The sequence below is a fragment of the Pteropus medius genome, unplaced genomic scaffold (genome assembly GCF_902729225.1).
Source record: "Pteropus medius unplaced genomic scaffold, Ma_sr-lr_union100, whole genome shotgun sequence".
NCBI classification, from domain to species: domain Eukaryota; kingdom Metazoa; phylum Chordata; class Mammalia; order Chiroptera; family Pteropodidae; genus Pteropus; species Pteropus medius.
The window spans coordinates 9772191-9787860 of record NW_024349802.1 but is presented as its reverse complement, the minus strand read 5'-3'; the positions used below and the strand labels follow the sequence as shown (position 1 = coordinate 9787860).

At 38.7% G+C, this 15670-nt stretch overlaps 2 protein-coding genes across 5 annotated transcripts in view; one reads left to right on the top strand and one right to left on the bottom strand.

The window, feature by feature from the left end:
• Positions 1 to 15670, bottom strand: part of CTNNA1 (catenin alpha 1) — a 150681-nt gene that overhangs the window by 46880 nt on the left and 88131 nt on the right. The window lies entirely within an intron of this gene.
• On the top strand, positions 7866 to 13922 carry LRRTM2 (leucine rich repeat transmembrane neuronal 2). Its single transcript, XM_039836218.1, has 2 exons — positions 7866 to 8322; positions 8660 to 13922. The coding sequence occupies exons 1-2, from the start codon at positions 8319 to 8321 to the stop codon at positions 10204 to 10206; spliced, it is 1551 nt and encodes a 516-aa protein (XP_039692152.1). The 5' UTR covers positions 7866 to 8318; the 3' UTR covers positions 10207 to 13922.

The window sequence follows — 15670 nt, the reverse complement described above, 5'->3', positions numbered from 1 at the left end:
AGGGCTTTCAAAATTCATCTTTAACAGAAGCTCTATTCATTTAGACACACACTGCTGAGCACCTACTCTGCATCCACTGGTGCAGGCAGGACTAGCCATAATTCTTTCCTCAGAGGGTTTATAATCTGAGATAAAATAATTAATTCAGAGTAACACCTAATTCAGCAATACCCTGGTATTTTGCTAGGCCTAACAGGAGTTCTGAATGATGTAACAGTAGGTTAAAGTAGTAAGCAAAAGTTTTGCAGAAGGTTACATTTAAGTTAGGCATTGATTTTCAAAAAGTATTAAGAACTAGAATTTTCTAGAGAATTTGAGCCATTTCAGAAGTGGCAACTTCTGAAAGAACAAGCATTTTTTTTTCTTCCAAATAACTAACTCCTGCCTAAGAAAGGGTAAGCATTCTCCTATTAAAAATTTGCAACTTCCCCAACCAATTGTACCTTTGCCACAGATAACACACATGACTAGTACTATGTCCACCAATTTCTCATCCAAACCCTACCCATCTCTCAAGTCCCTGACTCTACTCCAACTCTTCTCTTTGGGAAGGGATGAAATAAGCAACAGCAGGAAGGGAAAAAACATGTCCCTGGCATTGCTAGTTGCATCTCAACATGCATTTTAGTTCCTAAAATGTGGCAAAACTCCCCAGGTGAGCCTACAAAAGACTACTCAATCTAAAAGGTAATGACACAACATAAACTCAGTATTTCTGTGGAAAAATACACAGAAAAATTCCACAGTGTTTCCAGGGGAAAAACGTGTTCTACCTTGAAGGATCTACATGGTCTCTTCAGGGCTCTTTTGCCAGAGGTTTCCTTCTCTTTTTATTCTGCACACTCTCTCTGCTGGATGGAGCCCAGCCATTCCTATTACTTCAATGACCATGATCACTCTGTTGACTTCCATGCTATGATCCAACCACAAATATTTTAATTCTTCAGACATCCTCTGAAATGCTCTCTCTCACCTACCTGGAATACTCTTCCCCACTTTTTTTAATTACTACCCATCCTTTAGGTAAGATACTATGCTTCCTTGTAGAAGCTTCCTATAGCCACCCACAATTCTAAGTTCAAGTTAGACTGTTCCTCTGGAGTACTTCAAATCATACCCTGGAGTAATTACCTGACCTCTCTCTCCTATATTGGACAGAATGAAATGAGAAACCAGTGACCAATTAGAGATATGTTTAGAAGACAGAGGACTAAGTATGACTTCTCCTGATTTCATGTTATTAGTGAGAATATATAAGGTTTTTCAAGTAACCCAAAATACTGCTTTTTATCTTCATTTTAATCTAGAGTAAAGCTAGAGAAAGTAGCAGAGGAGAGCAAAATACGTTTTAAAACCCAAGTCAGAATGGGCAACTGAAGCACCCTCTACTCCCGCATCCAAGACAATGAGAGAGAGAAAGGAATGGAGCAGCATCCTAACCTCTAGGTACAAAGGAAAAAAATGAGGCTGTCATCTAGAGTAGAGGCCTTCAAGTTAAGCAGGGAGTGAGGAAGTGATACCTAAGGTGCTGCTGGAAGGCTTCAGAGCAGAATGGGGGCTTAATATTAAAGAGACTCTCAAGAAAAATGTTTGAAAACCAAGGGAGACTAGCATTTATTAAATAGTCAATCCATATCTTTCATGAGTACAACTAAAATAAAAGGTTTGCTGTGGAATGGGGAACACATTATCATGCAATAAACGTTTACTGAATAACATGAGAGGCAATTTGATCCTGGTTGTTCTACCTGGCCCATAGATGGCTGATGAGCTCTGTATAGCTGAATATGTGACAAGAGACAAAGCAAAGGCAAAGTAGCCCAATATTAGAGTATAAGAGTTATGTACACCTGCACACCTGCATTCCCAAATTCCTTTCAAAGAGTACCCGCTCCTTAAGTAGCAAAGAAGTTTCTAGTTTGCCTGTTTCATCCTAAAAAATATTAAAACTAAGTGGGTAACTGTAATATTACAGATATCACCCCACTTTCCTTCTCTTTCCCTCACAGAAAACAGAAGCTTAGAAATGAGCTTTACTGTTTTTTCTGGATATTTTCTCAGATGGCAGCCAGCCCTGCATAGCATCTTTAGATTTTTCTCGGTTCAGTGTTGCATTACACCTGAAAATATGTCCAGGCATCTGTCTAGATGTCCTATCAGTTCTAATAAGCATAGGCACTTTCAGCAAGGGCCAGGGACACATGCTAGAATATGGCTTTTGAGGTATTCCACCATGGCTAACATTCCACCATGATGTAACTACACCATGTCCAATTACATGCCTGCTATAGAATAGAATTACCATTAAATGAATCACAATAAGTTTGTAGCACCTTTCCATCAAATCCTAGGAGAACAGAATGAGCATGTGAACTATTCTTTTCTCTTTCTGGGGAGAAAATGACAAAATCCATGATGGAAAAAAAATCAGAGCCAATACTAACAGGGTCCTGGCACAAACTGAAGCATGCAGCTGAGATACTCCAATCTCTTTTTGTGACACTATGTTTTTTCTTCTTAAAAAGGACAGTAATCATCTACTTGTTAAACAGCTGCTGTGCATAATAAATTGAGAAGTTCTCAGAAGGACAAAAAGGTATATAAAGCAAATAGAAACAAAAACTAAGCATATGATCATAGAATAAGACTAATTTTGAAGCTACTAATAATCCAGAAAAATAAAAATAAAAGTAAGACTCAACTGTGGGGATATTTTAGGATTTTTAAATGCTCAGTTAACTGGTAAAATTGGGCTAAGATCTGTGATAAACCAGGGAACTCTTTCGGTTTCTGTGTTGATTTAAAAAACAACAACAACAAAAAACACGTTCTAAAGGGCTGTGATCCTCTATGCGCTACTTACGATAATGGGCTAACATAGAATCTTTGTTTACTAAGGTGCTAACAGTGGTCCCCAACCTTTTTGGCACCAAGGATTGGTGCATCTATGAGAACCTAATGCCCAATGATCTGAGGTGGAGCTGAGGTGGTTATGCTAGCGCTGGGGAGCATATGCAAAGACAGATGAAGTTTCATTTGCTCGCCTCCTGCTGTGCAGCCTGATTCCTAACAGGCCACAGACTAGTAATGGTTCATTGCCCTGGGAGTTAGGGACCCCTATTATACACCATCTTATATATATTAACTTACATATTAACTTGCCTAAGAATGTAAAGATATTAAAACAGTAATCATTTTACACTGTCTGCAAAGCTAAAAACCTCAAAACGAACTATATGTCCATAAATTACAGTATAGCCATATAAGGGGAAAATTACGCAGCCATTAGATAGACACATCGACAAACACACATGGGGAAAAAACTATAAAACCATTAGACAGACAGACAGACCACCCCTTCCCCCCAACACACACACACACACACAACACACACACACGGAAGAAACTTGGTGGGACAGAACCAACTCTCACAGGAGCTCAAGCCTTTGCAAGCCATGTTTTAGTAATAAAGGGATAAACATCTCAACTGCTGCTATGATGGTGACATGCTGCTATAGTTTTTCACAATAAGAAATGATCTTTCTTTCTTTGGGCCAAATTTTTATTATTGATTTTCTCTGCATTGATGATATCACATGTTCAACTTTTTTTGCTTGCTTTAGCACATGTCGCTGTCCCTCTACCCAAGAGCACCTTAAAAGGTTTCTGAGGGAATGACATTTCTAAGCTTCAGTAACCAAGACATGCTAGCATCTAGCCAATATACATGTAAATTCATCCCTTTTAATTTAGCCAACTGGGTCAAAGTACCCTCTAAAGTTGAAGGGGATGCTTCAAAAAAAAAATATGAATGTGTATCTTACACTTAATTCTACTCCGTGCAAAGGACATTGTGTAGCTTGTGGCCATCTATGTAGGCAAAAGGAAATTCATCTATATAGAAAGCTACTCAAAATGTAGAGAGGGAGAAGCAGAAAGGACAAATCCAAATTTGGCTGTATTTCAGAATAACAAAAAACGAAGGCTGCCACAGAGAAGTGAAACACGAACACAATGAAGCCATTGGCAGAACAAGCATAAGAAAAGGGCTCAGCGATATAAATTTTGATCAGTCTATGCATTAATTAAGACTTCAGGATAGTTCTGTTTGGTTTGGTTTGATGTCACTCTGGGAGAAATAAAATATCTTTGGTTTAAATGTACCTCTTCCTAAACTTCTATGGGCAGATATATAGATATCTATATAGATAGATAGATAGATATCTATATATAGATATCTATATAGACAGATAGATATCTATCTGTCTATATAGATATCTATATATCTGTCTATATATCTGTCTATCTATATAGATATCTATCTATCTGTCTATCTATATAGATATCTATATATATATGGAACTTTCCCTCCCTGAATCTCCAACTCAGGTGCATTACTCCAAGATTTACTGATGAATGACCTGCCCCAAAGTACAGAGCACAAGGCTAGCACAACAGAATCAGGCTGTCACATGATCCTAGCCCTAGTATGAGGCTGCTAAATAAGAATTCTAAAGGGTTCTTAGCAGGGGATATACTCAGACCCACAAAATCTAGGGCCTCTATCCTAAAAACTATTACTTTTTGATAAATGTAAGGAGATATTCCTAGTAGCTATCAAGACTGGCAACAACAAGGTTTATTTTAACATACTTCTCCAGAGCACCTCTGTGAGACATCTCTGGTGCTGGGGTATGACAATTTTTGGAGTTGGACATGATTTTTGGAGTTGGGCATGATTAAAGAAACATTTGACTTTTAAGTATAAAGCAAAATCAAGCTCCATCTTCACCACGAAAGAACAGAAAATTCCATATATACACCTGTACACCTGCTTCTCCAAAGTGGTGAAATAATTCTCCCTAATCAGCAACACATAGTAAAAGCATAGTAGAGGAATGCTGGTAACTACAGCACAAGCCCTGCCACTTGACTCAATCTGCTTAAACCCATTTATAGAGAACAGAGACGGACGAGTTAGATTTTACTTCTTTGCCTTGTCGTGAACAACTAAAGCAGTGAAAATTTAAACAGATGATATGGATAGTACTTTCCAGAAGTACTGCCACTTTCACATATGAATGCAGAATAAAGCTGCTCCAAAATGAAACCAGAAAGTTTAATTTAAAAAGAACATGGGTTTCTGTTTAGCCCTTTTAGCTAAAGATTAAAAAAATGATACAAAAGTCCATCAATGGTAACTGTATACTCTACTAATTTTAAGACAAACACCAAGCCTTCTGTTCCACTGCCTGAACCTTTTGAACCCAAAGAGAGGGCAAGTGAGCAAGACAGCTGGTGACCTGGAAGGAACTGTGCTCTTTGGGTTCTGTGATACTATATTATTGCCCACGTCTCCAGATGCATCAAAAAAAATAATTATTCTTGACTGTATTGGTGCTTCTCTTGACAATTTTCCCTGCCCAGAAGTCTGTTACAATGGTACTGCGAACATATTTAAGCATTTCCCATTTTTAGTATATAAGAGGAAGGCCAAGCAGGCCAGAGGGCAGAAAAGAACCAAGCGTCTAACGGCAATGAGATGCTTTTTCCTTCTAAATTTTCACATACAACTCATTCCTAATCATGGTTGCTCTAATTCAATTGACTCTAATGCATTTCTCCACATGGAATTCAAGTGTTTACTTTAGGAGAATTTAATCCAGCTCTTCCTGCCTGGCAAAGGTAGTTTTTTTTCCCCTCCTCATCTGAGGATGGCTGACTCCAAAAGGGCATTTACAATATCCCAAAGGCTTCTCTTCCTTTAAAAAAAAAAATTATAAAGAGACCACTCTTATGAGATTCCCCCCTTGGAAGTTCTGGGAGCAAGTTCCTGTAGAACTCTGAAACCTAGGGTAACAGAGCCTGTAAGAATCTGATTAAATCTTATTCATAGAAAAATGCATAAGCAACAAAATTCTACAATTCAGCCTATGGACCCAGGTTAAGAACTTCTCTAGTCTCGGAATGGTAGACTGGAAAGGACCAAGGTCAGTGGAGGGAGTGGCATCCTTGAGTTCTGAAACAGGACCTCTCCCTCCCTTTCTTAACAAGCAAGCAGGAAAATGCTAGGAGTGCTAGTACAGGCTCATTCCTGAGAACATGGGGTTCCATTCATGGGCAACTTTGGCTTGGAGACTTTTCTGTGGCCTGGAGAAACCATCTGAGAACTGTGCTGCAGTCTAAGATTCTGCTTGTCAAATCTTTCCTTCCCCTCTGCTTTCAGAGGTGTCAGACCTGCCCTGGAGTCTGAAGGCTATCGGCCCTCAGAGTATTCCTGCTGCCTTCTCTCTTCCTTTATACTTCCCAGGCATTTTCCTCAATAAAACACATACTTCTCATCACATCCTGGGGTATGCTTCTAGTAGGACTCAAACTACACACCTGCAGCTGCTGCTGTTTCACAGTGCCTTTACACAGAGCCCTTAGAAAGGCCTTGAATTCTTCCAGTCCCCACTCTAGTACCGCACTCCAACACAGAAACTATATCCCTTAAAATAATGACTTCTTAGACTTGCCCAATGGAATGAAGCCCCTGGAAGCCAATAGGCCAATGATTTTTCACAAATGCCATGAGTGGTTGGTTTTGAGATTTTTGCCTTCGGGTGTGAGATAAGACCCACTAAGGTAAGTGTCAACGGTATAAGAGAAACTAGAATGGAAGGCTAAATCAATAAGGTACAATGCGTAAGAGACCTTACCTTTGTCGGGCCTGAAAATATGACCCTGACTCATCCTAGAAATATCTTTCACATTTATACATCACTAAACATGAAGCTGTACATTAATAAAAAAGCTCTGAAAAGTGATGACACTATTCAACAGGGAGAAGACAGGTCAAGTAAAAACAGCCAAAACAAAAAATCCCATTACAAAGTATGGGTAACCTTTTGTATTCACTAGAGTTCAACAACAATTAGTAGGAGACTCAAAGTCAGTTCTTAAGTGTGCCTGCAGGAACTGTTAAGTGTACAAATATATGCTCTATTATGTGGGTGCCACAATGCCCCAGTCGCAGCATCGATGAGGTTTTCAGATGAAGAAGTGAGATTCTGAGGTAAATACAAGGGATTGCATTAGAATCCAGCTGTGCCATATCACTTGTTCTAGACCATTTCTGTTCCATTGTTAAAATCTAGGACGTGCACTATGAAATGACTGTTTCGATCTATCCTTTTCTCCTACTGATTAAAAAATCAGCATTATTTTTCAATCAGCACTGTGATAAAATACTGTTATAAAACAGAACAGAGAAGAAATCTTTTAGAATTCCCCTGAAATTCTCAAAGAGCAAAATAACCAAATGCTTTGCGATTTTTTTTTCCTCTTAATTCTTGGTGCATGACGTTAAGCTCTTATTGACAAAGCAGCCAAATCCACTTCTCTAATTTACCAACAAACTGAAAGTAAATCAGTCATACTTCCATTTTCACCAAGCACAACAACAAGGTGATTGAGTAGCTTCCCAAACTACCAGAGCAGTGGGCATTAACTTGCCTAGGCTGGAGTTACATCAGCGCTTCATAAATCGTGCAGGCTCCTGCCCATTTAAATGATCTTTCTATGCAGAATCGGCAGTCTAACACTGGCTCTTGCAGGCATTAAAAATCATCACTCTGCTAACCCAACTCACTGTTCAGACAGTCTTCCTGAATGCAGCCTTTATTACAACCTCACTGCTGCTTCCTACACTGAAGGAACACCATGTTTTTAAGTCAGGAGTTCTTCTTTCTCGCTTTGTTGTATTAGGGGGTTTACAATGACCCGATATTGTTACAAAGCACAGTGCTTTATAACAGTAATGCTTCTGGAAAACCCAAACAAAAGACACGTCACCCGGTGACGTCAGCCTATATACAGTTCTGTGCGGTCGCAGCACATAAGCAAATCCATTCTTGTGCCGTTTCTCAGAAAAGCTTTTCAGTAAATGCACTCATGCTGCTCCAGGAGCTCTTCTCTGCAACAAGCTGCCCATCTGCCATCAACAAGTTAAGACAGAGAGAACTAACAGCTGCAAAAAGGAGAGACTGACAATTTGATTAACCAGCTGGGCAGTTAGAAGAGAGTGAAATTAATAACTTATATTCAAAACTGATTTAAGGGATCAGAGTGGTCACAGAAAATGAAACCAATGCTTCATTTTGGAACATCCTAAGAAAAAAACAACTCACCCTGGTGGATTCAATTTTATTCAGAAAGCCTGGGACACAGAAAACAGGAAATTGGTCAAAGGCTCCTGCATGTTAGAGCCTTTTACAGACTCACTGCGTTGAGTCTAACAACCGCGACTGAATGCAGCCTCCAAAGTGCTCAGAAGGATGGGTAAGTCCATGTATTATGTGTCATATAGTCAGCAAGGAATCATGCTTTTTAAAATAAGCCATTGAATTCATATTTTATGAGGGATATCAGTCACATTTTTGGATTCTGAGGTTTAGGTAAAAGCAAATATTGCTGATGACAGGACATGTTTTATCTTCTTAATGGTTTAAGTTTTGTTCTAGTCAGACTAACAAGGTTAGTTTTTCTGCAGCAAATGAAAAATAAGCCATATGCAGTGAAATCTTTCGCCATAATGTTTGTTTGTTTGTTTTTATAGCTCATACGTTATGCTGAAAAATATCCTATCTTCTTGTTTTCCTTAAATTATATTCTGCAGGCTTACATTTCAAGTGGCCATTAGGGGCCCCTATGCTGGCAGCAATATATGCAATGAGTATGGTTTTAAAAATGCTGCCTGCCCTGGGAATGGCGTGTCCACCCAAATGCCGTTGCGAGAAGCTGCTCTTCTACTGCGACTCTCAGGGCTTCCACTCAGTGCCAAACGCCACTGACAAGGGCTCTCTGGGCCTGTCCCTGAGGCACAATCACATCACAGAGCTCGAAAGGGATCAATTTGCCAGCTTCAGTCAACTTACCTGGCTCCATTTAGATCATAATCAAATTTCAACAGTAAAAGAAGATGCTTTTCAAGGACTATATAAACTTAAGGAATTAATCTTAAGTTCCAACAAAATATTTTACTTGCCAAACACAACTTTTACCCAACTGATTAACCTGCAAAATTTGGACCTGTCTTTTAATCAGCTATCATCTGTGCACCCAGAGCTCTTCTACGGCCTTCGGAAGCTGCAGACCTTGCATTTACGGTCCAACTCCCTGCGGACTATCCCAGTACGCCTGTTCTGGGACTGTCGTAGTCTGGAGTTTCTGGATTTGAGCACAAACCGTTTGCGAAGTTTGGCTCGCAATGGATTTGCGGGATTAATCAAACTGAGAGAGCTTCACCTAGAGCACAACCAGCTGACGAAGATTAATTTTGCTCATTTCCTACGGCTAAGCAGTCTGCACACGCTCTTCCTACAATGGAACAAAATCAGCAACTTGACATGTGGGATGGAGTGGACCTGGGGTACTTTAGAAAAGCTAGACCTGACTGGAAACGAAATCAAAGCCATTGATCTGACAGTGTTTGAAACGATGCCTAATCTTAAAATACTACTCATGGATAACAACAAATTAAACAGCCTCGATTCCAAGATCTTAAACTCCCTGAAATCCCTCACAACCGTTGGCCTCTCTGGCAATCTGTGGGAATGCAGCCCTCGAATATGTGCTTTGGCCTCCTGGCTGGGCAGTTTCCAAGGCCGGTGGGAGCATTCCATCCTATGCCACAGTCCTGACCACACCCAAGGAGAGGATATACTAGATGCAGTCCATGGATTTCAGCTCTGCTGGAATTTATCAACCACTGTCACAGCCATGGCTACAACTTATAGAGATCCAACCACTGAATATACAAAAAGAATAAGCTCATCAAGTTACCATGTGAGAGACAAAGAAATCCCAACTACTGCAGGCATAGCAGTTACTACTGAAGAACACTTTCCTGAACCAGACAATGCTATCTTCACTCAGCGAGTAATTACAGGAACAATGGCTTTATTGTTTTCTTTCTTTTTTATTATTTTTATAGTGTTCATCTCCAGGAAGTGCTGCCCACCCACTTTAAGAAGAATTAGGCAGTGCTCAATGATTCAGAACCACAGGCAGCTCCGATCCCAAACACGACTCCACATGTCAAACATGTCAGACCAAGGACCGTATAATGAATATGAACCCACCCATGAAGGACCCTTCATCATCATTAATGGTTATGGACAGTGCAAGTGTCAGCAGCTGCCATACAAAGAATGTGAAGTATAATATCTACCCGTCATCAAAAATTACATCAGATAAGTAACCTATTTTACATAGTAGGGGTTAAATATCTAATTTTTACCAATGGTGACATTAAGCCTAATTTTCAAAAACCAAGTGGAGACTTAAGTTTTTAAAGTGTTTAAGTGTTTTTAATTTTTTTTTTAATGAAACCATATTTTAAGTGTTAAATGAAGCAATGCTCACATTAATTTGCACTCCTGTTGGAAAGTCTAAAAATGCTTACTTCAAAAAATAAGACATTTCTTGTATGTGATTATATACTATTGAGTGTAAACATTTACACTAAGGTCTCCATATGCTATTTTTTTCTACTGAAAACAGTTTGGAAAGAAGCTGAGCAGAAAAAGATATAGATCAATACTTGTTTGATCATTGTTTTCCATCCTAAGTACCACAAACTGGCTTGCTGCTTAAAAGGAGACTTAGCAAAGTTCTCTTGTATGATAATTTGGCATTTCCTCAAATCTACAATTTATTGCCAGTATGGGAAGTAAAATTTCATGTATGCTGAAGACTGGTAAATATTAAATACCCTTCTTCCAGAGTTTTTGCCTGAGTTAAGAGATATTATCAAAGTCTACATCATGAAATCAGAACCCTTTATGTAACTCTAATAAGCTAAGTGACTTTTTAATATATTTAAACAATGAATCCAACTGATTGTGAAAAGGTCTCATTACAATGAAATCAATACTAAAAAATTACAGACTTTGTATCATACGTCTCTAGTTTGATTTATAATGGACATGTTGATTTTTATGGCATTTAGACAATTATTTTAAACTAGTATTAAATTACCATTTTACTAATTAGTTTACTAAATCCTATATTTACATTTATATGTGAAAAAAGATTTAGAAAATTATTATGGAGAGAAAAGAGATAAACTGAGTCAACAATCCTATGACCTGCTCCCTCTAGTTTGAAAGAACACACAAAATTCTTTCTTTCTCTCTCCTCCCTCCCTTCGTACCCGCCCCCCTCAACTGTCATGATCAAAGATGCCTTGATAAACGGGTTTAAACCTCTTTCTTCTGCCTTTTCCTAATCTTCGAACCTCAAAGAGCCAAATTAAAAATAACAGTCTGGCAACAGGCATAACACTGATTCTTATTAGAATATATCATAAAGGAACCATTAAAAAATCACTTTCTAAATATTATAGGGTAAAACTTGACCTTTTAATAAAGATACATATTCATACTATAAGAGCAGTTTCTTCTAAGTGAGGGGAACAACATATTACTGAGGCAAACCTTCTCATGGTAGAACACCCTATATGCTTATGCAGCCACACAGTGGTAACCTGAAGATGGCACAGAGGTGAGGGGATTAAAGGGAAAGGCAGCATTTTAAAATCTGACTCACAGAAACAGGTTAGCTGAAGTTCAAAGGCAGCCAGCTAAAAGTGAGGCAAATGGGTAGCTGTATACAATCTGCATCAAACAGGGCAAGGCCCTGGACCTGCAGCTGAAAAGGGGAGAAGGAGAGGTTCTCTAGTATTAATATAAACATTCTATAATTAACTAATAATACCACATTTTTCATACAGAAAAAAGCCACAAGTATTGTGTTTCTTCTATTATGATCTCTATGGAGAAATTATAACGAATTTGGGATTTAGATGTGAGTTACCAATTTATACAGAATTTTTCCATAAACAAAATTCTGTGTATGTAGTAGCAAAAACCAAGAAATTAGACTGACTTGATTTTAAAAGAATAAGTATCTTTACAATGGACATTTACTGTATGTGAAAAGGGCACAAATCTTTAGAGAAAACCACTACCATTAAAAAAAAGTTATCTTTCTTAACATGACCATTAACATGATATCCTTAATTCAAGGCATATTTTCTTCCCTGGACTGAATGGAAAACATGTTAAGACTACAGTTTAACCTCTGAGATTTAACTGTAATTTTTTTCTTTTTAATATTAAGAGAGGGGTGTCTACATACATTTCAAAGAAAATGTCTCAGTAAAAAACAGACAAGATCACATATTACTGTAAAAACGTGCTCCCTACATTTTTTAGGGTAGGTAGATTAGTTTGGCAAAGGCTCAGCCCAGTGGAATTCAGTTGATCTTTAGCAGGGAGCATTTCATCTCTTATTAAACCAGTCCCTGGGCCTGCCTGGGCAGGGACAGAAGCTGATTTTACGGCACAGAGCACAGTTCACTGCTTCCCTACAGAAGAGCTGAATCAGAAACCCCTATTACAAACCAGAGCTCCACAAAGCTAAAATTTACCAACTCATTTATCAGGGTAATCACGAACATTTGTCAGGGGAAAGCTTTGTCACAATGCAACAGTGTCCTGTACACACAAGATTCCACTAGCCATAAAGGATAGCAAAGGAGTATTTTCCATTTTAACCACAACCAAAATTAATTGAAATTGTGAGTAGTAAATGGACCATCAATCGGTAAAATCCTTAATGTATGTAGAAAAGTAAACTGGAAAAGCAAGCCATTCAGTAATTCAGAAGAACAGCATAGCCAAGGCCACCAAGGCACACTTTCGAGTTGAAAAATAACTGATTTTTTTACCCTCCATTTTTTTGTTTGTAACGTTCTAAGAAAAATGAGTGATAATGCCAAATAGCATTTCCCTTTTTCACTAAAGCGCAAACTTCCCTTTTGAATTGCCTATAGACGGCAGGATTCCATTTAATTTTGGTCTATTTGTGTTTCATTATCAGCACAGGTTTGAAGATGAGACTGTTAGTCATATGTGCTCTCTTTACCAGCTGGCTAGGGTGGAAGAGCATCTCAGCTACACTGCAGATCCTGCTAACGCAATTTTAGGGCTTTTGTTTTGTGGTTTAGTTTTATCCTCTTCAGCATCCTCTCGCATCTACTCTCTTTTTTTTTTCATTTTCAAGGTTAGAGGAAAATGACCACTTAATCAAGAACCAGAAAAATAGTTAAATCTCTCTGGATGAAGAAAAGCTAAAGAAGGTTATGATCCTGTACCCCACCTAGTAACCAAGAGTTAGTTTGGAAGCATTTATATTCATTTCTGTAGCTTGCCAGGGATTTCAATCACCTTTTTGAAATGAGAGTGGGCTGATAAATTTGCAAATCCACACACAGCTCTGAGAATATCCACTGCCAACATCAAATAGCAAAGATACTAATTTTTAAGCCAAAAATCTGCACTAACACATGTAATTTCTTAATGTGCCTAAGTTAATTTCTGTACCAATTCAATGAATGAAATTGACTGAACTTTCCAACTCCACTAATTATTAAAATCCATCTGCTTATTCTGATGCTAGTCACCAAGAGCTAGACTCCATCTTTCCAATAAAAATGAGCCCTATGTTGCGCTAGGTCTGAATCCTAAAATTCAAAACAGGCATACTATTTTCTTAAGGCACATTTCCTACACAGCTATTGGAGAAAGAAAACTGTACATGCCCTGTTCTCTAAAGTGTGGCTATCAATATGAAATTTTGAAAGAATATTCTTTATAAGCTGACATATTTCCATTTTCATATCAGCAATACAGGGACAGACCTGTCTCAAAAGTCTGTTTTGAAACATGCTTTTTCATATCTTACTGGTTAAAGTGCTTCACCCAGGAAAAGATAAAGGTGATAAGGCCATTCACAGATAATTAACTATTTCTGTTCCTAACCTAGGGCAAACCTGAATAATTTAAGGCAAAAAAAAAAAAAAAAACAAGGAGAAAATGATGGGTTTACGTTTTCATACTGTTATTGCAAATGTTTGGAAAAATCTGCTATTCCTTCAACTAACCTATTCTTCCTTGGTAATTAAAAAAAAAGTATGATCTATGGAATGTTTGTTGAACCTTCCAATCAACACCTTGATTGGAAACCAAAAGTATAGTCCAAACGCATTGTGTTCAATCACCTTAAGAGCCATTCTGGAAGTGAAGGGGTGGGGGTGGGGGCGGTGAGGGAGGTAGGAAGAAAACATTATTACACTAGGGGTCTGAGGGAAAAGCAGTAACAAAGTACAGTGTACAGGAAAGTTTTGTTATTAAAATTGTGTATACTGTAAAAAGTGAATGTCTTTTTTTTTTTTAGCTTTTCCTTGGTAATCTATCAATTTTGACATGTGAAACCTGAAAAACCATTTGTAACATAGAAACCTTAAATGAACAGTTGCTTCATACTATGTTTTCTACAATACCAAATGTGCCAGTTGGAAAAAGGGCAGCTAATCATTACCTGTCTTCGTTCAGAGACAGGCAAAACTGGTCTAAGAAGTAAAGGTAAGGGGAATAGGGAGTTGAGGGTTGGCTAAAAAGCCACCATACCAATAAACAATAGTCATGCAATAAGAAGCTTCTCTGTTACAAGCCTTAGCAACTGGACAAACAGCTGTCCGTGGGGTTCACAGAGCCTAAGGTTGGCCACCATCTCCCAACTTCCCTAATAGTAGACTGCTGCCCCAGCCTGGGGAGTTTCAAAAAGACACTCAATACTCAATTACCTATCCCCAGCAAATAGCAACTTGGCCTGTAACTCGGGGTCCACTGGAGTACATTCCAGCAACACCTTGCACACCATTCCTGAGAGGGAGGGCCATAGGTGCTAAGCATGCTGGGATTTCTAGGATCTCTCCATGATTCTACCTCAGATGCCAGCTTGCTAAGTATGCACAGGGAAAAGGAAGGCAATATTTTTAACTACTGTCCACCAATTGACATTTAACATCCACAGGCCAGGATGTTATATCTTTGTAGCAGGAGGGGCAGAAACTGCCCTGGCCTTGAGGAGTTGACTTGCCAGGAGTCTGCCATGCTTGCCAAGATGCACTTATGGCTTCTTCAGGCCCAGAGCACTGCAGCAGAACCAGACAGGCTGGAAGAAACAAGGCTACTTACTACTCCTTTCCCCAACACCCAGGGATAAGAGAGCTCTCACACCAAAAATCTCAGCAGTAACTGAAGTAGAGACAGGAAGCACCGCACAAAATCTTACTGTCAAAATCACCCGGTATGCACTAGAGAGCATAGGTGATGGTGGTTTCAAACTGCACAAAGGAACGAAATCCTACAGTTTATGGAGTTAAAAGCAGAGCTTGTTAACATGGTTCTCATACATTTTAACCTTGAAAATCCCATGTAAAGCTACAACTGATTTCTTTATCAGTTATTTTAATTAGTTTTGCCTGTATGCCACAGCATTCTCAGGTTCCCACTCAAATTTATAATAGATTTCTTCAAGGTCTGTTGAAAGAGATTTTTTTTTTCTTTAAATATACCTAACCAGCTGGGTACTCAAATCTCCCTTAGAGAAACAAAATGTACTACAAATTGTCTTTCACAAAGAGAGAAGGGAAAAAGAGGTGAAAAGCATTGCAATTCCAAACAGTTCTCCTTAGCATGAGTTCCTCCTCATTGCCAATATTTTGGGAACACTCTTAAGGAACAGACATTGAGTCTCCCTTCCCCTATCCGAAGGGGAC